At 37.4% G+C, this 22,766-nt stretch overlaps 9 protein-coding genes across 11 annotated transcripts in view; 5 read left to right on the forward strand and 4 right to left on the reverse strand.

The window, feature by feature from the left end:
- Cp190 (Centrosomal protein 190kD) overlaps positions 1-2,128 on the forward strand; it is a 103,024-nt gene extending 100,896 nt beyond the window's left edge. Inside the window, exon 5 of the mRNA XM_064358038.1 lies at positions 714-2,128. Within this exon, the coding sequence (XP_064214108.1) occupies positions 714-2,011 (1,298 nt within the window). The 3' untranslated portion in view covers positions 2,012-2,128. The remainder of the gene's footprint in view (positions 1-713) is intronic.
- A 1,063-nt stretch (positions 2,129-3,191) lies between these two features.
- LOC135266778 (uncharacterized) overlaps positions 3,192-22,766 on the reverse strand; it is a 50,839-nt gene continuing 31,264 nt past the window's right edge. For both annotated transcript variants that reach the window (XM_064358040.1, XM_064358039.1), the window contains one exon: positions 3,192-3,364. In XM_064358040.1, the coding sequence (XP_064214110.1) occupies positions 3,278-3,364 (87 nt within the window). In that variant the 3' untranslated portion in view covers positions 3,192-3,277. The remainder of the gene's footprint in view (positions 3,365-22,766) is intronic.
- temp (tempura) lies at positions 3,364-6,556 on the forward strand. Its single transcript, XM_963857.4, has 2 exons — positions 3,364-3,658; positions 3,706-6,556. Exons 1-2 carry the CDS (start codon positions 3,585-3,587, stop codon positions 4,913-4,915), a joined length of 1,284 nt encoding a protein of 427 aa, XP_968950.1. The 5' UTR covers positions 3,364-3,584; the 3' UTR covers positions 4,916-6,556.
- LOC103314483 (uncharacterized protein) lies at positions 6,539-7,580 on the reverse strand. Its single transcript, XM_008200713.3, has 3 exons — positions 7,439-7,580; positions 7,021-7,391; positions 6,539-6,973 (listed from the first exon to the last, which is right to left on the reverse strand). Exons 1-3 carry the CDS (start codon positions 7,440-7,442, stop codon positions 6,578-6,580), a joined length of 771 nt encoding a protein of 256 aa, XP_008198935.1. The 5' UTR covers positions 7,443-7,580; the 3' UTR covers positions 6,539-6,577.
- MRG15 (MORF-related gene 15) lies at positions 7,596-8,812 on the forward strand. The gene is made up of 3 exons (XM_008200712.3): positions 7,596-7,734; positions 7,784-7,901; positions 7,953-8,812. The coding sequence occupies exons 1-3, from the start codon at positions 7,707-7,709 to the stop codon at positions 8,773-8,775; spliced, it is 969 nt and encodes a 322-aa protein (XP_008198934.1). The 5' UTR covers positions 7,596-7,706; the 3' UTR covers positions 8,776-8,812.
- LOC657630 (uncharacterized) lies at positions 8,771-9,965 on the reverse strand. Its single transcript, XM_964077.5, has 2 exons — positions 9,224-9,965; positions 8,771-9,174 (listed from the first exon to the last, which is right to left on the reverse strand). Exons 1-2 carry the CDS (start codon positions 9,963-9,965, stop codon positions 8,810-8,812), a joined length of 1,107 nt encoding a protein of 368 aa, XP_969170.1. The 3' UTR covers positions 8,771-8,809.
- Positions 9,860-10,334, reverse strand: Tbca (Tubulin binding cofactor A). The gene has a single exon (XM_964148.4). It carries the CDS (start codon positions 10,332-10,334, stop codon positions 9,996-9,998), a length of 339 nt encoding a protein of 112 aa, XP_969241.1. The 3' UTR covers positions 9,860-9,995.
- On the forward strand, positions 17,520-20,323 carry shps (sheepish). Of its 2 annotated transcripts, none has more exons than XM_015984170.2 (6): positions 17,520-17,710; positions 17,755-18,263; positions 18,308-18,438; positions 19,436-19,876; positions 19,925-20,068; positions 20,125-20,323. In XM_015984170.2, exons 1-6 carry the CDS (start codon positions 17,581-17,583, stop codon positions 20,288-20,290), a joined length of 1,521 nt encoding a protein of 506 aa, XP_015839656.1. In that variant the 5' UTR covers positions 17,520-17,580; the 3' UTR covers positions 20,291-20,323. The 2 variants fall into 2 exon arrangements, with proteins under 2 accessions (XP_015839656.1, XP_015839657.1); XM_015984171.2 differs by having other exon boundaries at positions 17,596-17,710; positions 17,751-18,263.
- On the forward strand, positions 20,540-22,697 carry LOC107398780 (sodium-coupled monocarboxylate transporter 2-like). Its single transcript, XM_064358069.1, has 8 exons — positions 20,540-20,835; positions 20,887-21,164; positions 21,224-21,446; positions 21,493-21,633; positions 21,693-21,911; positions 21,964-22,234; positions 22,282-22,472; positions 22,524-22,697. Exons 1-8 carry the CDS (start codon positions 20,660-20,662, stop codon positions 22,537-22,539), a joined length of 1,515 nt encoding a protein of 504 aa, XP_064214139.1. The 5' UTR covers positions 20,540-20,659; the 3' UTR covers positions 22,540-22,697.

A 22,766-nucleotide genomic window follows, 5' to 3' on the forward strand; every position in this document is an offset into this window, starting at 1 on the left:
TAATTTCACATTTTTTACTTTAATAACCGTTCACAAAATTTCTAGATTATTCACACCTTTTATGTGAAATAATTTTTCCATGGCCAACTACTTTCAAATATTTTAAATATATTTTTTATCAAAAATATATCAAAATATCAAACTATATTTATATTGTTTTGAGTTTAGAAAAAAAATAAGCTTTTCGAAAATGTCATAGCCAACTATGATTCTCATAAAAAAAAATACAAGTTTATGTTATTACAGATAAACGAATGATTAAAAAAAATCGCTGATAACATTACTAAATTCTCTGTAAAAAAGTGCCTCTATAATGTTTTTGTTTCAAATGTGTATCTTTTAAAATAAGGAAGATATGAATTTTTTAATATTTCACTAAAATGTCAACTTTTGTTTATAAGTCGAAAACAAAAGACGATACCGAGATGCGGGCCCAAGAATGTGTCGTTTTTCTCTAAAGGATCGTATTTGATTAATTTGATTAAATTATGCACTTGAAACAGGTGCCGATTGACATTGACAGTTCTCTCAGATAATTGTCAAAAAACTAGGTTGCCAACATAATCCAACTAAATTACCCTGGTTTTTAGTGTAATTATTATAGCATTCCGTTGGTTATTACGATACGCAACCGACATAAAAAAAATAATAAAAAAATAAATAATAAATAAAATGATTAAAAAAAATCATTGATTATTTCATTAATTCCTTAGGTCTGGTGGATATCGTGGTCATAAACGAAAACCAGCAGTTCTTCATCGACGACCAGCAGAATTTCAACAACCAAACGGAACAGCCCGAGTTTATTCTCCCAGAATTGTCCCAAAATCAAAACGAAGTTATGACCCCGCAAGGGGTCCTAACCCAGTCAATGCTCTCCTCAGGTGATATAACTTCAACTGATGAGTTAGTTATGGTTCTAACAGACCACGATTATGGCGATAACCAGGAAGAGATAACCAATGATAATTCCAACATTGTGGTTCTGTACAGCCACCCAGTCGATGGGCAACAAGACCAGTTCATAACCTCCCAAGGCAACATCATGGTTAATTCACAAACCGGTCTCATTGAAATCAGAAATGGGGCAACAATTACATCGACGGCGAGTCAAGTGGTCATGAACCCGCCCGAAGCACAGATCGAGTCAATTGAAATGATCCAGAGGGAGATTGAGAGCCACGGTGGCGAACTGAAGGAGGAAGAAAAACCAATTGTTGATGAAGAAAAGGAGAAAGAAGCTGTAGTTCCGCCAAATGATGCCCTCATTGAAAGTTTAACACAAGGGAGCCAACTCGAGTTCACCTCACCTTTGACCATTGAAGAGCCGGAAAAACCGGTTGAAGAACCGAAGGAGACCGAACAAGAAACAAGTGACAAAAAGGAGGAAGAAACGGAACAACCAGAACCTGCTGACAAACAAAATGAACAGTTGGAGGTGAATGAAGAAGAAAAGGGGGGGGAAGAAGAGGTTGCCAAAACGGACGACGTTAAGGAGGAAGAAGAAGAAGAAGAGATTAGTAAAACTGACGAGAGTAAGGAGGAGGAGGAAGAAGAATTGGGGAAAACTGACGACAGTAAGGGGGAAGAAGAGGGAGAGCGGGATGTAGTCCCAGCCCCCACGCCAGAAAAAGGGGAGGAAGAGGTTGAGAAAAATGAGACGGAGGAAACAGCAGTGCAACTGTTGGAAGAGACAAACACGGAAGCTTGTCCTATGGAAATAGAAGAGGAGAAAACAACGCACGAGGAAAATAATACAGTGGAGCAGGAGTTGTCACAAAGTGACACGTCCACTAGTCAGTTTAACGACGAAAATTCCCAGTCTTCGCAAGATTCGCAAAATAAGGATGTAGAAGCGACGAAAATATCCATCTTGGACGATTGGGAAGATACTGATTCGCAACAGTCCGATAATAAGGAAAAGGAAAAGGTTGCGGGGGAAACGGTACATAAATTGATGGACGATTGGGAGGAGGAGGAGGAAGATGATAAGAAAGATAGTGAAGGATGAATTTGTAAATAAGGATTCACTATATTATTAGAGGTCGTTTATTTGTAGGAATTGTCAAGCGTTTTATCAGTTTACTATACTTTATAGTTTTATTTACAATAAATATATTTAAAAGAATATGCGTGTTTCTTTATTTTCGTTTAAAAACATTTGGCGTTTCAGTGGCCCTGATACTAGTTCTGATTTAAATTTTTGGAAAAAAATTTATCACTTTAGGATAATAAATTTTTATCGAGACTTTTATTACGATCCTGGAAAAATGTTATTAGGATTAACAGGAACGTGAAGGTGTTTCGGGTTTTACGCGAGAAAAATTTGAGGTTTCCTCACATTCCTATGATCCTAATACAAAACCGCCATTTTTTTTAAATTTAAATTTTTAGCAAAATTTTTCCACGTTTAACTTGAAAGACCTCTTCGCTTTTCTGTGCTCCTGATACATGTCACAATATTTTTAAAATTTAAATATTTTTTGAAACTTGTATTAGGATCACAGAAACGCGAGGAGGTCCTTTGTCATAGGCGGAAAAAATTTTGCAAAAAATTTAAATTTTTAAAAATGGCGATTTCGTATTAGGATCACAGAAACGCGAAGAGGTGTTTCGGGATTTTCGCGGCAAAAAAATTTTACACCTCCTCGCACTCCTATGATCCTAATACAAAATCGCCATTTTTTTTTTTAACCGAAATGTTTACAAATTTTTTTCGCGTATGACAAAAGACCTCTTCGCGTTTCTGTGATCCTGATGCAAGTCTCGAAAAAAAATTTAATTTTAAAAATATCGAGACTTGTATCAGGATCACAGAAACGCGAGGAGGTCTTTCAAGTTACACGTGGAAAAATTTTACCAAAAATTTACATTTAAAAAAATGGCGATTTTGTATCAGGATCATAGAAATGCGAGGAGGTGTAAAAATTTTCCCGCGTAAAACCTGAAACACCTCTTTGCGTTCCTGTGATCCTAATACCATTTTTCGACAATTTGAAAAATTGCAAAATTACTCTTAAAATCCACAAAACGAAAAATTTGTTTACCTGCTTCTGATACATACCCTGGAAAACCTCCTCACAGATTTATTAAGAAATACACCTAACATTTTTTTACGAGTAATGAAAATAGTAACTGTGTACTTTTGATAATTTGATAGGTTGGTCGGGTTTGTGTAATAAAGAGCCTAATGGTTTTTTAAGTTTATTTTACAATAAATACAGTACAATCACTTAGAACAAAAATCAGAATTGCCAACCGAATCAGTCATTCTGGATCACTCAGTAGCTTCGCTCTGTAGAAATCCTAGAAACTTTTTAGCCGTCATGTTGGTGCGTCCAAAATTCCCAACAGTGTCCTTTTTCTGTAACAAACCACACAATAAATCGGATTTATTAGCAAACCTTCGCCTAAAACTAATGCAAACCGTTTGATATTAAAAATTCCCGTAAATACCCCAATTTTTGCGCAAACGCGTGCCAGTTGCCACCCCTGTCCCCCAAATGTCAATTTGACATTGTTAAAAAAAATCCAAATATTTTTTGATTTCGTTTATCCCGCTCTGAACCACGACCACAACCGAAATGGAAGACGACAATTCCATGTCGCAGCGCATTTTACACACACTGGAAACCATCCTAACCAACGACCCCTTACTGTAAGTCACCTCCCCTAACCGCACTTTCTCCCAACTTGAACTTCCAGCAAAGACTTCATAATAATCCCGTGCGAAAGCAACACAAAAAACAAATCGCCCGTCTTGTACGAAGAACACAACATCGGACTCGAATCATGGTGTGTGAAGCACATCTACCGATACGCTTATCTAGAACTGTTCGAAACACGCAAACTGCTCGCAAAACGCAAACTCTCCTTCTCGAAACAAAACAACCTGAACCGCCTCCTAATCGGAGTTTTATTAATAAACCCCGACGTTTCGACCTTTTGGAACATGAAACGCGAACTGGTCGAAAACGACGTCATTGGCGCCGCCAACGAGCTCCTCTTCGCCAGACTCGTCCTCTCGTACAAGAGCAAATCAAACGAGGCGTTTGCGTACCGCCGCTGGCTCCTGGGGCGCACCTTGGCCAAGCTGCAAGCCAACGACTTGACAACCCCCCGGAATTTGCTCGAAAACGAGCTGGCGGTGTGCGAAATGGGGGCCCAAAAAAACGCCAACAACTACCACGCTTGGAGCCACCGCGTGTGGAGTCTCGAGACTCTGGGGGCCCGCACCGCCAACTTCAACGTGATAATGGACGAGCTTACCTTTAGCGAAAAATGGGTCTCGGGACACGTGTCCGAACACACGGGGTTCCACTACAGACAATACTTGTTCAACACGGTTAGGAAAAGTAGGAACATTACAAGCGTATACGAGTTTTATTTTTGCGAAACCGTCAAACTGTTAGGTTTAGTTGGGGAGAATGACCCAAGAGACATCCTCACCTTCCTGCTAGGGAAGGAGAAATCGCAGGGGAAACCCCTGGAGGAGACGATCAATTTCGTCAATTTCTTCTGTTTGCTACTCTATGACCTGTACAACGTTGTGGAAACGCTAAACTCGCTCTACCCCAACCACGAGTCCATATGGTACCACCGCCGGTTTCTCGTCTACCATTTGGTTAAAACCGCCCATGAGTACCATGGTTTGGCGTTCAAAACCGACGTAAAGCTGGACGAAGTGATTTTGTACGGGACAAATATCGTTAATGTGGACGGGGAAAAGCAACCAAAACTGTTCAAAAGTCAGCCAAATAAAGTGCAGTCGTGTCGCTTGTACCAGACTTTGGTCAAGAACGAAGCTGAATTCATTCGGAAAAATCTCGTACAATCGGCACAATTTCACGAGCTTGAGTTGGCAAGACGGTACGAAAAGTGGCTGAAATTCGTCGTTTGCATGGAAGATGTGTGATCAATGTACAGGGTGCGGCATGGATGTCGAGAGAGTTTAGAGAAAAACGAGTGACACATTCACGGGTCAAAACCGCATCTCGCTATCGTCTTTTGTTTTCGACTTATAAACAAAAGTTTATTTTTTATATCTTCCTTATTATAAAAGATACACATTTGAACCAAAGACGTTTACAGAGAATTTAGTAATGTTATCAGCGATTTTTTTTAATCATTCCTTTAGCTGTAATAACATAAAGTTGTATTTTTTTAAATGAGAATCATAGTTGGCTATGACATTTTCGAAAAGCTTATTTTTTTCTGATTTGATATGTCCATTTGTGTAATACATTAATTTTGAATATTTAAGAAAAAACAAAAAATTTCGCTTTTTCTTTATAGTAGGCCATGAAAAAATTTTGGATTTTTAATTAAAACTATGAAAATTGTATTACCCAACAAGTATTTATAATTTAATGTTTTTTTGAACCCTAATTAATTCAAAAACAGCATAATAAATTTTTATTAGATCAAATTTTTGCAATTAATAAAAATTATTTGTTTTTATATTTAAAATGGCAAGCTTACGTTGTCATTCTATTTTCCAATTTTAAACAAGAAATGTCGGAAGAAGAAAAATCTTATTAATTGTATGATTGCGTATCAATAAAATTTTATTTTACAAAAAAATGTCAATCCAAACACCAAAATCAAATTCCATCTGCGGTAAAAAAATACACAACATTATCAACGTCACCTCCATTGCACTAAATCATAAAAAAGTGGCATCAAGTGGTAGTGAGACATCGTTTGCAATTTTCTGCACATTTTTTATGTAATTAAAATCTGCGACGTTCGTATATTTGTTCAATTGAAAATAACTTTAACTTATTTTTATAATTTCACATTTTTTACTTTAATATCCGGTCACAAAATTTCTAGATTATTTACACCTTTTATGTGAAATAATTTTTCCATGGCCAACTACTTTCAAATATTTTAAATATATTTTTATCAAAAATATATAAAAATATCAAACTGTATTTATATCGTCTTTAGTTCAGAAAAAATAAGCTTTTCGAAAATGTCATAGCCAACTATGATTCCCATTTAAAAAAATACAACTTTATGTTATTACAGTTAAACGAATTTTTGAAAAAAATCGCTGATAACATTACTAAATTCTCCGGAAAAGAGTGCTTGTATAATGTCTTTGTTTCAAACGTGTATCTTTTATAATAAGAAAGATATGATTTTTTTAAGATTTCGCTAAAATGTCAATTTTTGTTTATAAGTCGAAAACAAAAGACGATCGGGAGATGCGGTTTTGACCCGAGAATGTGTCTCTAATTTTTCTCTAACCTCTTAATTTCGGACACCCAAAAAGCAGCACCCTGTACAAACGAACAGTACCTTAAAGTTTATTTGTTTAAGATGCACAAATTTCGGGGAAGTTTCCCGCTAGGGGCGCCCCACACGTGCCAAAATAGGTCAGATAGACAGAGTCACATACAATGTTTCCTTCCGGTAACAATAACTGATCAAAGTGGCCTGTGATTGGCTCGGGCCACTTTGATTCGAAAATTAATACGCGCCATCCAAGTGGCCTAGTCACAACCCAACAAATGTAAAACAAATAAATTACCGTATCTCTGACTCAAAACTGGCCTTTTTTCCCTTCCCCTCACAAAATCCGACTAGCGATATTCCTTTTATAACACGTTAGACTGCACAGCGGTGCATTTGTCCGCGAACAGGAGTATTTTTTCACATTGCCACAGCCCATGCTACACAGTGTGGCTTTCGGGGGCTCTTTGCCCCCCGCCCCCGGCAAGGGCCAGTCCATCCCTTGCGGGAACGACACTGTCGTTAACCCAACATTCTGACGGTACAAAATCATGGGGGTTTGCGCTTTGGTGATTTTGTTTTTCGCCGCTTTGGCCGCCTTCGACTCCTGCTTTTTGAGCAGCCTTTCCATCGTCTTCTTCTTATCCTTTTCGCGCTTTTCGTCCGCCAGTTGTTTGCGTTTCTGCGACTTGATCGCCGCTTTTTGAATCGCTTCGGCCGTCATGACCTTCTCCTAAACCAACAAGTCTAAACTATTTGAATTGAAACAAACTGAATTACTTTATATCCAGTCGGGAGCGACATTAACGTGGGGGTGGTCACAGAGGGGCTCCCGTCCACCTCACGCTCGTACATGGCGCGCTGTCGCGCCGTCATCAAGGCCGGGTCCTTCGGCTTGATTTTCTTCAATTCGTCGTCAACATCCTCAAGCTTCCCGGACTCGATGGCAGTGAGCCACCGTTCCTCGTCACTTGAGGCACTGTCGCGTTTTTTGCGCTTTTTATTACCAGAGGACGATGCGGACGGGGGCTTGTTCACCGGCGACTTGGTTTTAGCACCAGACTCGTCCACTATGAGCAAATCACCGGAGGTGTCGTCCTCCGGCAAAGGGGGCCTCCGCTTAACCTTACTTTTCTTCGATTTCTGCAACTCTAAACCCACGATAACACGATCAGGGGGCACATTTAAACAAACTCACCCATTCCAAGCCAAATTCAAACGCCGTCTAAAGCTAGGTTATGTTGACAAAATGGCGTGACCGTAGCCACTTCTGGCTTGTAATCAATCATAATTAACTAACCCTGGCACAATTTCGCCCCAAATCAATCATCAAGCAAATAAATGTTTCACAAAATACAATAAATAACAAATAAAGGCACCGGGACGCGTTATAACCGGCACAAATGTGCCGGTAGCCACAACCAACTGTCAATTGTCAAAACAAAAAAAATTGTTTGAAGCCGAAAATGCCCCCCAAGTTTAAATTTTCCGAAGGTAAGACACGTGGTCGCCCCCTTAAGCCGCCCAAACACCCCTTTTCCAGGCGAGAAGGTTTTGTGCTTCCACGGCCCGTTGATTTACGAAGCCAAATGTCTGAAGTCGACCATAACCAAGGACAAGCAAGTGAAGTACTTTATCCATTACGCTGGTTGGAACAAAAAGTGTGTAAGTGTTTTCGGGGGGCCTTGTAATTGACAGTCGTGTGTTTGCAGTTGGGACGAATGGGTGCCCGAAAGCCGTGTCCTCAAATACAACGAGGCCAACGTTGCGAGACAAAAGGAGGTGCAAAAAGCCCACTCGACTCAACCCAGCAAGACGAAAAAGGCCAAGAAGAGTAAAACCGACGCCACGAAAGACATTGACTCGAGATCTAGTACCCCAAATAATGAACTGATCAAAGGGGGGAAGAGCAAAATAAGCACACCGTCGAGTGGGCAAGACTCGGGTTCAGACGTGCCCCGGAAGAAAAGGGGGCGGTTGGACCCCTCGGTCGAGTCCGAGGAGCAATTTTTGAATAAGGTTGAAATCAAGGTTAAAATCCCTGACGAGTTGAAACCTTGGTTGGTGGACGACTGGGACGTAATTACCAGACAACGAAAACTCGCAAATTTGCCGGCAAAAGTCACAGTCGAGCAAATTCTGGACAACTATCTCGCTTACAAGAAGTCAATCAAGTCGAATAATTCCAGCAAAGAGTCGGCTACGATTGAAATCGTCAAAGGCATCAAGGAGTATTTTAACGTGATGTTGGGGACGCAACTTTTGTACAAGTTCGAGCGGCCCCAGTACGCCGATATCTTGCAAACCTACCCCGATAAGCCCATGTCTGAGGTGTACGGTGCCACTCACTTGCTCCGTCTGTTCGTCAAGCTGGGGGCCATGTTGGCGTACACGCCCCTCGACGAACGCAGCATCCAACTCCTGCTCCAGAACATCCAAGATTTCTTGAAATATCTGGTCAAAAACAGCGCCCAATTGTTCAGCCTGCAAGACTACGGGAACGCCACACCTGAATACCACCGCAAGGCGCTTTAATTGTGATTATTTTATTAAAAATAATAGAAAAGCATTAGTCGGTTTTTAAAAACGGGGCCCAACTCTCGCTGGGGGCCTCGGGCGGGGCGACCCACCCGAGTGGAATAGCCGAGCCTGAGGCGTTCCCCGGACTTAGAAACGTGTCCCAACTTTTCCTTATGGCGATAAATGTCTCCAAGTCGCGGTCGGCGCTCGTTAGAGCCCAGAAGGTGGGGTTGTTGACGGGGGGGTCTCGGGGGCCGAATAGGAGGGACTCCCAGTCGTCGACAATGCGGGTTTGTTTGGCGGCGATCGCCGCTTTGGAGTCCTTACTGGCGTTGTGTTCCAGCATCACTTTCAAGCATTGCTCCTCTTTGCAGTAGCTCTGGTACGAGTTCTCCCACATGCGAATTAGTTTCTCTGAAAGTTTAGTTATGTAGAAGTGTTTGTCTTGTTTGGCCAATTTTACCCGTGACGTGCCCGAAGGCCTGCCTGTCCTCCAGCGACAACTTGTCGCCCCTTTGCGTGGCCATGGCGTCTCTAACCGTCCGCAACTTAACGAGCGCGGAAATGAGTGAGAGTTGCTTGCGCGCTTCCGATTTCTTCTTCGTCACTTCGTACAAAACACAATCGGCGTCTCTCTTCATCTTTTCTTCCATTTTCGCGCGTTCCACTTCGTCCTTTTTGCTCTCAAGCCACGTGTTTATGCTTTTATCAATCTCGCTTTGTTTCTCCTTCTTGACTTTGAGTTGTTCTTGCCGGAACTTTTTCTGTTTCTTGCGATTGAGGCGCTTACGCGCCCGCTTGACGGCCAGGCCTTTGAGTGACTTTAGAATCGTGTTGTCTTCAAATAAAAGGATTGATTTATCGAACTCGTCCTTGAGACTGCCGATGTCGAGCGTTTTCTGCTTCCATTCGTTGGACGACATGGTTTCAACGTTATTCCGGAGCTCTTCCTGCGTCTTGTTGAGTTTTTCCACGATTGCGAGACAGTTTTTCAAGGCTTGCTTCGCCCCGCTTAGCGTGATTTCGCACCGTGGCCTGCGTATGGAATAGTAGGGGTTTATCTGGAACTTGCCTCTTTCAACGAGCCATTTATCGATGATTTGTTGGTCTTTTTCCTTGTCGATTTTGACGGGAAGTGGCACGTTGGAGTTGGAAAGTCGGGGGTCGAGATAGTTAAGTCTGGGGGTGTCCCCGAGCTGATCCATTATTTTTAACTAATTTACGAAAACAACGAATTAATCTTTTTGTGGCAATTGCAACTTTGCCTCCTCTAGCACGTTCAAAGCAGTTTGGTACTCCTCAAGTTCCTTCAAATCCTGCTCAGAGGCGAGGATTTTGTTCAGTTCGTCGAAAGCAAGTGCAAGGCGTCTCTGGCAGTCAGGGACCATCATCAGACTCTCCTGCAGGACCTCCTCCTGCTTTCTGATGTCATATTCGTCCTTACCCTCACGTTTCAATTTCTCGATTCTGTTTCTTTGCTGATCGGCTTCTTTCTCATACGTTACTTTTTCTTTGGCTAACCTCTTCACTACACCTGTTTTGATTTTGAGAGTTTTTATGCGAGGATCGGCCATAACACCCAAATGACGGACAGAAGTGTGACTTTATGCGTTCAAAAACACGGTTTTGTGATCTTTGTCACTGGTCATAGAGAAACACAATAGAAATTACTGTTTTAAATGATTCACTCTTCCGAATTGTGAGTCACAAAATTTGGTTTTTTGCACCAATTGAGTGTTTGCGGGTGGATGTGGACATGAACAACAAAAAATGGCCGCTGACACTGTATGCAACCAACATTTAAGAGAGAACTGTAATGTTGGTGGCTTCAAAGATGTTTTCACACATTATTATTTTTAGTTAGTTTGTAATGTTGATTTATTTAAAAAGTTTATGTTAAAATATCTGCAAAAGACGGTCAGTACCTGGGGCCCGGTGGCCCAGTGGTATAAGCGCCACTTACGACGTGGGAGGTCGGGGTTCGAACCCGGATCAGGGTAACAATTTTTCTATGAAAAAAAGTGTAGAAAAGGTAAGGAAACAACACGTAAGCAAAAAATAAGAGATTGAGAGAACACATAGACGTATAAACGTAAAGCGGAGCATAAAACTGACAGAAATAAAGAAATAATGCAGCAAAAGGTAAAAGTACGTAAAGGCGCCAAATTGTAAATGTAAGAGCACATCCTAATAAAGAGAAAATACCTTTTGTTTTGAGAGAAAAAGAGATGAACGTAAAGGTGAAATATAACTTCAAACTTTAGCGTTGAATCCTTAGATGACTTACTTTTTAAATTATAAAAAAAAAATAAACGAAAATATTTAATTTATCTCTAAAAATTTTTAGTTAACTGAGGTTGTTTAGTAAAGTCTCGAAAAACATTGTTAATAAAAATCATGGCCATTGCGAATCCAATAGGATTTGCGCACGTCCACTATTTTTGACTAGAAAATACACGAATTTGTTGATTTTTGGAGAAATTAAGTCCATTTTCGGTCAAAAACGTGCTGAAAGTCACAAAAAAGGTAAAAACAATTTTAAGATTGTAGAATCAACTTATACGCCCGGTGTCTTTTGATAGAATCTAATGAAAAATTAGAGAATTAAATTGAAAAAAAGTGGAAGAAAATGTTTTCTCGAGCTAATTCGCCGACTTTTGAACTGAATGTAATTGCGTTTTAGGCGAATTATTGCAATTATATAGTTTGTAATGTTGATTTATTTAAAAAGTTTGTGTTAAAATATCTGCAAATGCCGGTCAGTACCTGGGGCCTTGTTGGCCTAGTGGTATAAGCGCCACTTACGACGTTGGAGGTTGGGGTTCAAACCCCGATCACGGCAACAATTTTTCTAAGAAAAAAAAGTGTAGAAAAGGTAAGGAAACAACACGTAAGTAAAAATAAGAGACTGAGAGAACACATAGACGTATAAACGTACAGCGGAACATAAAACTGACAGAAATAAGAAAATAATGCGGCAAAAGGTAAGTACGTAAAGGCGCCAAATTGTAAACGTAAGAGCACATCATAATAAAGGGAAAATACTTTTTGTTTTGAGAGAAAAAGAGATGAACTTAAAGATGAAACATAACTTCAAACTTTAGTTGAATCTTTAGATGACTTACTTGTTAAATTATAAAAAAATTAAACGAAAATATTTAATTTATCTCTAAAAATTTTTAGTAAACTGAGTTTGTTTAGTAAAGTCCCGAAAAACATTGTTAATATAAATCATGGCCACTGCGAATCCAGTAGTATTTGTGCACGTCCACTATTTTTGACTAGAAAATACACGAATTTGGTGATTTTTGCAGAAATTATGTCCATTTTCGGTCAAAAATGTGCTGAAAGTCACAAAAAAGGTGAAAACAATTTTAAAATTGTAGAATCAACTTAAACGCCCGGTATCTTTTGATGAAATCTGGTGAAAAATTAGAGAATTAAATTGAAAAAAAGTGGAAGAAAATGTTTTCTCGAGCTAATTCGCCGACTTTTGATCTGAAAGTATTTGCGTTTTAGGTAAATTATTGCAATTATATAGTTTGTAATGTTGATTTATTTAAAAAGTTTGTGTTAAAATATCTGCAAAAGACGGTCAGTGCCTGAGGCCTTGGTGGCCTAGTGGTATAAGCGCCACTTACGACGCTGGAGGTCGGGGTTCGAACCCGGATCAGAGCAACAATTTTTCTATGAAAAAAAGTGTAGAAAAGGTAAGGAAACAACACGTAAGCAAAAATAAGAGATTAAGAGAACACATAGACGTATAAACGTAAAGCGGAGCATAAAACTGACCGAAATAAGAAACTAATGCGGCAAAAGGTAAGTACGTAAAGGCGCCAAATTGTAAACGTGAGAGCACGTCCTAAAAAGGGAAAATACTTTTTGTCTTGAAAGAAAAAGAGATGAACAGCCAAAAAGTAAATAACAGAAAAATGAATAAACAAACCAAATAAAACTAAAACTAAAAAAACTATGGGAGATTTGGTAGAAAGGTTTAACAGCTAATTGCACACCTTTTAAAGTAATTTGTAGTTTGATTGACTGAAACTAAAAGCCTTTCATGTAAACACCCCTTTCAGTTCAAAAATGAATTCAAACACAGTTGGGGCGATTTTCTCAGTCGGAAAATGCTTTCTGCTTTCACCGAAATCGCCAAGTGAGAAAAAACCGTCTCTTCTTAAACACACTTTCGCATTTATTCTCGTAATTCTGTACACAATTGCCGCACTTGCGCACCTCCTTTGTAATCTCCCGGACTACCGTAGTCTTAGTTTAATGCAGATGACTTTTCTGGTGATGACCGACGTGGCTTTGTATTGTTCGGCGATTTATTTCCCCCTCATGATGAATAAAATAACGCTGGGTTGGTACCACTTAATTCGTAATTTGTCGCAAGTTTGTGGCACTGGTGCCAACCGTTCATACTCTTTCGCTGGCTTCTTTACAGTTTCGAGTTTTGTCACGGTTTTTCTTTACGTTATTTTGGGACGGAAGGAAGGAGTTGGCTTTTTTTATTATTTTCCGTACCGGATTTTGGCGGCGAATTCGATCAATTTTGGGATGGTTACGGGCGTTACAGTGTTACAAATGCTACACCAGTGTTACCACGCTCAGAAAAACATTGTCCAAAGACGGATTTTGACAAAAGTTAAATCGGAAGAAATCTACAGTTTGTTGGAACCTTTCGAATGCGGTCTTTTCACACTTAGTGATGCGGTTTCCCACTTTAATGATATTTTCGGGTGGAATATTTTATTTAGTCACATTATTGGCGTTTGTAGAACTCTTATCTACATTGATGAGTTGGTTAGAACACAAACAAATTTTCAATTTTCTCTAGAGACGGGCGCAATACTTGGAAGTTTACTGATTTTTTGGGTTAGTCTGTTAGTTTTGAATAATTATTTTAAATAACTAATAAATTTCAGATTTTGGCTCTATACCTGATTGTACTTTGCGACAACGTTTTGAAAGAATTTGATGATATTTTGGATGTTTTATTGAAAATTAAGTTCAACTTGATGAAAATGGGAAAGTTACAAGAAGGTTTCTTGGACGAAATTGAACAAATTCGACCTGTGTTTTCAGCTGCGAGGTTTTATAATATTAGTAGACCAACGATTTTCAGTCTTTCGAATGCTGCAACCACATTTTTGATTGTTTTGTTGCAATTTCACATTAACTAGTTATAATTAATGTACTTAATGTGTCCAACACCAAGCAGTAAATATTTTATTTCAAGTACCATTAATCATTGTCTTAAAACTTTCATGTAACTTTGCTGTTTGTAGATTGTAACTGTGGTTTTAATAAAATAAAAACTGGAACATTTATTTGTTTATCTTTATTTCTTACGTATGAGTTTAGCTTCTATATTGTAACTGATTTTTTTTTAAGACAGATAGTTAAAAAAAGCTTTCCAAAAAAATAATAATTTTAATTACTGGGGTTACCGATAATAATTCCGAATATAAAACATGAAAAGTGCATAAAACGTTCTTGGAACGAATCTACGAAGGACTATAAGTTAGGAGACGAAACGAGATACAAAATAGCACCCAAAGATGTAGTACGGCAGTGTAAAAATGAGGGCGCCTCAAATCGTTTTAAATTAATTTAAATTCAAGCAGTTCACTAATTACGTGGAAAAAAATGCAGAAATGTTGAGCTTTGCATTCTCAACAGACTGGGAAAAACTGAGGACTTAAATATGTATGAGAAATATGAAAAAAAAATATTTAAAATTTCAAATTTGCGCTTGTCTTTATCATCTTGCAATCTTAAAACTTTGTCTAGTTTGTCATTCTTATTGGTATAGTTATAGGAAATTAATTTCAAAACAAAAATAAAGTTTCATTTTATTTATTAGACAAAGGCATTGTAGAATTTATTTTGATATCATCAGTAATTTAGGTTACAAACTAAACATAAAAAACACAATAATTTTGAAAACTATTAGTATTAATTTACAAAGAATCAATACATGGAGCCTTAGACATTGCCTCTAGACTCAAATATATCTAAAATATTAGAATTTGTGCAAGTTCCATGTGTCACAATGAAGCTTTGTGCGAAATACTTAACAATGTAAAAGGGTATTAAAACCGTTATAGGTAAATGGATTTTAGTATAAGATTTTTCACCTACTTGATAATTTACTTCCACTAAAATATTGCATAACAATGATTTTTGAACAATTTTACTAACAGCATCTACATAAGCTAGAATACTATCTTCGACAAAAACACAGTAATTTGCGTCCTTCTGGAATAATTCATACAAATTAGATTTATTGTTTTTTGTGTAAATAATTCCTTTCGTACATGCTGATATGTACTTCCAAGCTGATGTTGATGTGGTGATGCAGATGCTGCTGTAGCCATTCATCATTTTCTTAATAATTTCTGTGTGAGCTAGTCTATAAATTTTATTATCACAATTTTGCAAACGACGTTCAATGTCTTCCTCTCCTTTCAGCAGACCTTCAAACCAAATCAGTCCAAGGTGCTTGGCCAATGTTTCACAGTAAGATCTATCCCCAACTAATATCAATATTTCCACTTGACATTTCACAGTATTGTTAAATTGACAGTTGTCTTCATGTCCTACCAGCTCAAAGTCCCCTGCTTTTTGACATGTTTTTCTCTTTCTCTTACGAGTGAGAGACGAATTGGAATTAGAATCATCATCTTCTAGATCAGCTGAGCTTGATGAATCGCTTATTGAACCTGGCTGTGTTGTATACATTATGTGTTGCTTTCCAATATTCTTATTTTTTATTTCTTCATAAGCAGTTACAGTAACTTTTGATTTAATGTTTGTTTTCTTGTTACAATTAGCCTCAAGTACAACTTCTTTGGATAATGTGGGACACTGCTTCTTGAATAAAACTGGTGATAGATTCGTACACTTGTATTCCTCTGTGATTTTTTCAGATTTACTCATCAGTATGCTTACCAGATCAAGAGGATCTCTTTCCATTGTTATTATTATATTATCAACGTATGAAATAAATTCTTTTATTAATGTAACACACTTTAGTGATAAATTTGTACAATCGGAAAGTAGAAAGTAAATCCTTCGACGTATATCATCTTCTTTATCGAAATATTCTTCGTTATTTGTACATTCTTCAAGGAAAATGGCTCGAAAGTCAAACCCATGAGTCTCCTAGTAATAAGCAAAAATTAAAAATTACATTCAATTGCATTATTCATTCTATGTAAGAGTTATAAGGTAATACTCACTGTACTTAGTGAGTTCTCTCCTTCCATATTCGATGTCCCACAACACAAAAACAAAACCATAAAAAAAACAATACATTTTTAATGATAAGATTACACGTTACATTTTAATTTTAATTACATTTTACTTATAACATTTAATAAATATCAAGACATTGACTTACCTGTTAAAAAAGATTGGACAGCTAAGATGCAAACGCCACACTACAACACACTGCTATGTCAACTGTCAACTGTCTACACAACCGGCAAGTAAAAAGCCAAACTGAATTATCGACCGAAACAGCACCGCGCGCGATCCTGGTCTAGATGGCGCCATCTGTTTTGCATTAAACCTATGATTAAACTTTATTATAAAAATATCTACGCTTTTTAATATCACAATTACGAAATTTAAAAAAACTCAAATTTAGACAAATTATAACAGAAACATGAAAAAAAAATTATTTAAGATTTAAAATTTGTGCTTAGTTCCCTATTTTTCAAAACGCTGCGAATACGGTTAAAGATAGAAGAAAAATGTTCAGAAGAAAGTTGTAGAGAATTAAATTTGCTTTAAAAAAGTCAGCGAGACCATATCTTTATCTTCAACGATTTAGGCTCTGGAAACGTTCAAAGATGCTCAAGCGACGGATTTCCACCATTTTGTCGGTGGTCAAGTATGGGAAAGTGAATTTATATCCAAACCGTTGAAGATAGAAATATGGTGTTGCGGACTTTTTTCTAACAAATTTAATTCTCTACAACGTTGTTCCTTTTACTTTTTTGTATCTTCATCCGTATTCGCAGCGTTTTGATAAATAGGCAACGGTGCCCAAAAAATTATCGCTTAGAATTATTGCGTTCTTTTTGCAAACGCAGCGAATACGGTTGAAGATACAAAAAAATGAAAGAGACAAGGTTGTAGAGAATTAAATTTTGTACAAAGAAGTCCGCGACACGATATGTCTATCTTCAACGGTTTAGGTATAAATTCATTTTCCAATATTTGACCACCGGCAATATGGTGGAAATCCGTCGCTTGAGCGTCTTTGAATAACTTTGGGGCCGAAATGGTTGAAGATAGCGACATGGTCTCGCGGACTCTTTTAAAGGAAATTTAATTCTCTACAACTTTCCTCTGAACATTTTTCTTGTATCTGTAACCGTATTCGCAGCGTTTTGAAAAATATGGGGCAGAGTGCAAATTGGTAAAACTTTGAAATTTTTTTAAATATAGTTTAAGATATAATTTTTGCACTATTTTTATCTCCGATTATTGAGAATTTGATGCTCTATTTGCCTGTATTTTTTTATTCGCCTTGTGCTAACCGTTATTTAATTACAACTATTTTTATAAATTGATTGCTCTGAAAACAGACGGTAATGGAACAAGTGCGCCTCAGGCGACATTAACGGAACTATCGAAGACGAGGGCGCTTTATTTGTACATCTTTTCATGTCCTTAGTTTTAGATATCCGCACGCAAATCTTATAAAAAAATCGTAAATTTAAAAAATATAAAAATTTGAAACCTTGCCGCCTATTAACACAAAATGTTCGATTTTTCGCCAAAAATGTCAAATTCCCGTCACAAATGATCGACACTTATCATGTCCTAGACGCCGATGTTATCATCATAGGCGCTGGCATTTCAGGTCTAGTGGCAGCCTATGCCTTACTCCAAAAAGAACCAACCCTAAACCTCCTCATTCTGGAAGCCACAGGTGATTCCCCCAAACCCCACCCAAAATAATGACCTTTCAGTCAGACAGAATCGGAGGTCGCGTCATTTCAAAACCCCTCATCGACAAAAACAATGACTACCACATGTACGACATTGGGGGGCACTGGATCAACCCCCAACAAAAAGAAATCATCGAACTTTTAGCCGAATTAAACGTAAATATCGAGTTTAGTTCAAATCATTTTGGAAAAATTATCTTCGACTACGACGGGAAAATTTTCAAAGAGAGCAAACCCAACGCATTTGCTTTTCTCACTGTTGGTGCCAAGCTAGAACTTGCACGTTTTGTGACAAAAATCGAAAATCTATGCAAAAAAGTGAGACTTGACCCGGATTTGGCCGCCACAAGTATGGAAAAATTCATAAGTTTGAACATCAAACACGAATGCGTGAAAGCGCTAATCGAGTGGATTATTCTCAAAAATTTTGGCCTCAAAACGGCCGATTTGACTCTAGGTTTTTACGTGTTTTTTTGCACTTCGAGTCACGGAATTGCAAACCAATTGGATGGTTTGAACGAATTCTGGATCAAGGTTCGAAATTAATTAACCAATCGTAAATTCGTTTGTAATTCCAGGACGGGGCAACCTGGATTTGCAATAAAATCATGTTTTTGGCAAATTTGGAGCCAATAATTAAGGCCCGAGTTGGGCAAATTAAAACGACGCGGCGTCATAGCGAAGTGACCACAACTCGGGGCACTTTCTAGTATGGATATCTAAAAGTTAGGATACGAAGCAACAAATAAAACGTTCCCGTTTTTTATTGCCGCCATTTTTGCACTCTGCTCCATATTTTTCAAAATGCTGCGAAAACGGTTAAAGATACAAGAAAAATGTTCAGGAGAAAGTTGTAGAGAATTAAATTTGCTTTAAAAAAGTCCGCGAGACCATATCTTTATCTTCAACGGTTTAGGCTTTGAAGACGTTCAAAGATGCTCAAGCGACTGATTTCCGCCATTTTGTCGGTGGCCAAGTATGGGAAAGCGAATTTATACCCAAACCGTTGATGATAGAAATATGGTGTCGGGGACTTTTTTGGAGCAAATTTAATTCTCTACAACGTCGTGCCTTTCACTTTTTTGTATCTTGAACCGTATTCGCAGCGTTTTGAAAAATAGGCGACGGTGCCCAAAAAATTATCGCTTAGAATTATCAATTTGCAAACGCAGCGAATACGGTTGAAGATACAAAAAAGTGAAAGAGACGAGGTTGTAGAGAATTAAATTTTCTACAAAAAAGTCCGCGACACGATATGTCTATCTTGAACGGTTTAGGTATAAATTAATTTTCCAATACTTGACCACCGGCAAAATGAAGGAAATCCGTCACTTGAGCGTCTTTGAATGACTTTGGGGCCTAAATGGTTGAAGATAGAAATATGGTCTCGCGGACTTTTTTAAAGGAAATTTAATTCTCTACAACTTTCCTCTGAACATTTTTCTTGTATCTGTAACCGTATTCGCAGCGTTTTGAAAAATATGGGGCAGAGTGCAAATTGGTAAAACTTTGAAATTTTTTTAAATACAGTTAAAGATATAATTTTTGCACTATTTTTATCTCCGATTATTGAGAATTTGGTGCTCTATCTGCCTGTATTTTTTGTTCGGCTTGTGATAACCGTTATTTAATTGGGTTCGTTTTTGTATCTCGTTTCGTCTCCTAACTTATAGTCCTCCGTAGTTTTGTACCAACAAAATTTTCAGTTCTAGTTATGTAATTGTGGCAGTTCCGCCCTCCGAAATAACAAAAATTCGTTTTTTACCACCGCTTCCGCGGCAAAAATTAGAGGCCTTGAAAGAAGTATCAGAAGGAAAATTGGCCCAATTTGTAATAACTTATGTTCGCCCCTTTTGGGCAAATTCCGGTTATAAAGGAGATGTACATGTTTTACGAGGGCATTGTTCAGAAAAGCCCATTATTTCCTGTTTTGACGTAAGTGCAAAGAACGAATCTGTCTTAATGGGTTATTTTTTGCAAAGTGAAAAAAACCCAAAAGACGCGATTTTGAAACAGTTGGCATTTTATTTCGGAAATGAGGCTTTGAAGCCTTTGCAAGTCACAGTAGAGCAGTGTAAAAGTGGTAGTCCGATGTGTTGTTTCAAATCGTTTGGAAAAATGTGCTCAGTTCAAGAAAACACAGACAGGTGAACAAATATTAAAATAGTAAAGTAAAGGAGAAAATGCTGTGTTAGGATATTTTGGGCCGGTGCTGAGACTTCCACGGAATGGTATGGGACAATTTGTGGTGCTGTTATTGCAGGAAATCGGGCTGCGAGAGAGGTGATTTATAGCCTAAGGCCGGCTACGTTAACACTTGATGATATGCGATTTTTTGGGTAATTTATTATTACTACAGTTAAGAAATGTATTTTCAAAAAAACTGTTTTTTTAGGACCGATTTGTCGGAAATAAATGTTCGGAATAGAATGTACGACAGCTATTACAAGAAACTGTTAAATCCTTACAACCAAATGTCGGCTGTTGTGTTCACAATTCTGATGGTGTTTGTGTGGAACAGATATTTGAAAGATGTTAAAATTAAAAAACTGTTATTATAATTTAATTGAATAAAATAAAACATTGAGAAAATAGCTCCTGTTATTTTTTTTTAATTAATAAAAAGTATTACTATTACTGATAAGGGTCTTATCAGTGAAAACGTCCCCAATACCATTTATTTTTAGTACTAGTACTAGTACAAAAGCGATAAAAGCGCTTACATTACCAATGAATATTTTCGTTTTAGTTCTAGAAACTTCAACTTTTTACTAATTATAAGCATTTTAAACAGCTGAAACTCATTCATTTTCGAACATTTTGAAAAGTATTTAAAAAAAAATTGCTACACGTAATTTACACGATGTAAATTATTACCAAATGACTCACTAAATGTAGTTCTACCTTTCCACTTCAAGTGAAAACAAGTCATGTCTGGTGGTTTCTTTTGGTACGACTACCTCATATTTTTCATAGTGTTAGCAATTAGTTCCGGTACCGGAATTTATTATGGCTGTTTTGGAAGCAAGCAAAAAACAGTCAAAGAGTACCTTTTGGGAGGCAAAAAAATGTCAACTCTACCAATCGGAGTTTCGGTAGCTGTAAGGTAGTTGAAAAATTCTAATCTCAGTTCAGAACCAAATTTTGGAAATTTTAGTCACTTTTCGGCAATTATCATAATGGCAGCACCGGCCGACATGTACAAATTTGGAGCGTCTTACAATTATACTATGATTAGCGTAGTACTGCTGGGATTAATAGCAATTTTTGTCTTTTTCCCCGTTTTTTTCAAACTGCAAGTTACCAGCATTTACGAGTATTTGGAAAAACGATTCGATCATAAAACAAAACTTCTGGTGTCGTTTTTGTACATGGTGACGGAGTTTGTTTTGATCTCTATTAGTACTTACGCACCGTCACTGGCATTTGCAGCCGGTAATTTTTATTGTTATTTTTTTAATGCTCCGCAAAATTTATTTATTTTTTGTAAATAGTTACTGGCTTTCCTATTTCGTACATAATTATCTGTGTATTTGGCACTTGTATTTTCTACACTACTATTGGAGGCTTGAAAACCGTAGTTTGGACTGATATTTTCCAAGTTGTGCTTGTTCTATTATCTTTACTTATAATTTGTGTAATCGGTTTAAATACCACTGGAAATTTTTCATCGCTGTGGAAAACAGCACTCGACGGTGGAAGACTCGATATTTTGAAGTAAATTGTTTTCGGAAATTATACAAAATTCAATTTTGTTTTCCAGTTTTAATTTAGATCCAACGGATCGTGACAGTTTTTGGTCGTACGTGATTGGTTTTACGTTATATTGGACAAATTACGTGAGTCTTTCACAATCCGGAGTTCAAAAATTTCTAGCGCTACCAACATTTCGTGAATGGATTTGGTTAGTAAACTAGATTTTTGGAATCATAGTCACAATAAATAATGCATTTCCCCACTTAGGGCAGTGGTATTTTATGTGATAACAATGGAAATTGTGAAAATATTTTGCTTTTTGCTGGGCCTTTTAATCTATGCACATTACGCAAATTGTGATCCTTTTATAAGTGGAAAAATACAAAGACACGAGCAGTTATATCCATACTACGCTATGGAAATCGCTGGACAAATTCCCGGAGTCATTGGATTTACTTTAGTCGGATTGTTCTGTGCTACTATGAGGTAAATACAGGTCTTTGAAACAATTTTCAAAAAACACTTTTTGTTATTTTAGTACAATATCATCAACTTTAAATGCCATTTCTGGTGTCGTTTACAAAGATTTCCTTTCGCGATTTTTAAAAAGCAATATTACCGAAAAAACGTCTGGTAGAATTTTGAGAGTGACTGTTGTCATTGCTGGTATTTTAAGTATGCTTCTAATACTGATTTTGCAACACTTGGGGGATATTCTCCCTCTCGTAGCCAGTGGAGCTTCCGTAGGAAGTGGACCAGCATTTGGTGTATTTTGTTTAGGTTTTCTTTTCCCGAAAGCTAACGCCAAGGTAATACCGTAAAATGATAACAAGATAATTCCTAATAATCCTGCTAGGGTGCATTTTACGGAGGTCTTGTGTCGTTTATATTTCAACTTATCGTATTCGTTGTCTCCAAAATGTATCGATACAAAAAAATCATTGTTGATGTTCATAAACCGTTTTCTGTGAGTGGATGTGAATGGACTAATGCTTCTTTGGTGAATAACAATTTTATAAAGCCAAATAATGTTACTTTAAATTCAGAGTATGGAAATATTTCAAACTGAGTTACAATAATATATCAATTTTTTTTTAGGTTTAGGTTTTTTTAGGTTTAGGTTAACAAACAAGAACGATCCCCCAGTTGATAAAGAATTGTTAAGTCCTGTAATTCATCGTTTCTTGACAAAAGAAACTAAATTCAAAATCGATCGTCGGGAATTGAAAGTTCTGATGACGAAAGAATCCAGTACTCAAGAAAAATAAATGATTTTTTACGATACTGTCTATAAACTTAGTTTCCTGCCCATTTACCAAATACATTTTTATTTTAACGAAT

Source organism: Tribolium castaneum, chromosome 7 (assembly GCF_031307605.1).
Source record: "Tribolium castaneum strain GA2 chromosome 7, icTriCast1.1, whole genome shotgun sequence".
NCBI classification, from domain to species: domain Eukaryota; kingdom Metazoa; phylum Arthropoda; class Insecta; order Coleoptera; family Tenebrionidae; genus Tribolium; species Tribolium castaneum.

Coding starts and splice junctions, on each gene's coding strand:
- temp (XM_963857.4), top strand. CDS start 3,585: ATGGAAGACGACAATTCCATGTCGCAGCGCATTTTACACACACTGGAA. Junction 3,659..3,705: donor CTAACCAACGACCCCTTACT/GTAAGTCACCTC, acceptor TTGAACTTCCAG/CAAAGACTTCATAATAATCC.
- LOC103314483 (XM_008200713.3), bottom strand. Junction 6,974..7,020: donor CGCTCCCGACTGGATATAAA/GTAATTCAGTTT, acceptor TTGTTGGTTTAG/GAGAAGGTCATGACGGCCGA.
- MRG15 (XM_008200712.3), top strand. CDS start 7,707: ATGCCCCCCAAGTTTAAATTTTCCGAAG. Junction 7,735..7,783: donor CAAGTTTAAATTTTCCGAAG/GTAAGACACGTG, acceptor CCCCTTTTCCAG/GCGAGAAGGTTTTGTGCTTC. Junction 7,902..7,952: donor TACGCTGGTTGGAACAAAAA/GTGTGTAAGTGT, acceptor GTGTGTTTGCAG/TTGGGACGAATGGGTGCCCG.
- LOC657630 (XM_964077.5), bottom strand. CDS start 9,965: ATGGATCAGCTCGGGGACACCCCCAGACTTAACTATCTCGACCCCCGA. Junction 9,175..9,223: donor GGCCTTCGGGCACGTCACGG/GTAAAATTGGCC, acceptor CTAAACTTTCAG/AGAAACTAATTCGCATGTGG.
- Tbca (XM_964148.4), bottom strand. CDS start 10,334: ATGGCCGATCCTCGCATAAAAACTCTCAAAATCAAAACAGGTGTAGTG.
- shps (XM_015984170.2), top strand. CDS start 17,581: ATGATCGACACTTATCATGTCCTAGACGCCGATGTTATCATCATAGGC. Junction 17,711..17,754: donor CCTCATTCTGGAAGCCACAG/GTGATTCCCCCA, acceptor CCTTTCAGTCAG/ACAGAATCGGAGGTCGCGTC. Junction 20,069..20,124: donor GATGATATGCGATTTTTTGG/GTAATTTATTAT, acceptor CTGTTTTTTTAG/GACCGATTTGTCGGAAATAA.
- LOC107398780 (XM_064358069.1), top strand. CDS start 20,660: ATGTCTGGTGGTTTCTTTTGGTACGACTACCTCATATTTTTCATAGTG. Junction 21,912..21,963: donor TTGTTCTGTGCTACTATGAG/GTAAATACAGGT, acceptor TTGTTATTTTAG/TACAATATCATCAACTTTAA. Junction 22,235..22,281: donor TCCCGAAAGCTAACGCCAAG/GTAATACCGTAA, acceptor TAATCCTGCTAG/GGTGCATTTTACGGAGGTCT.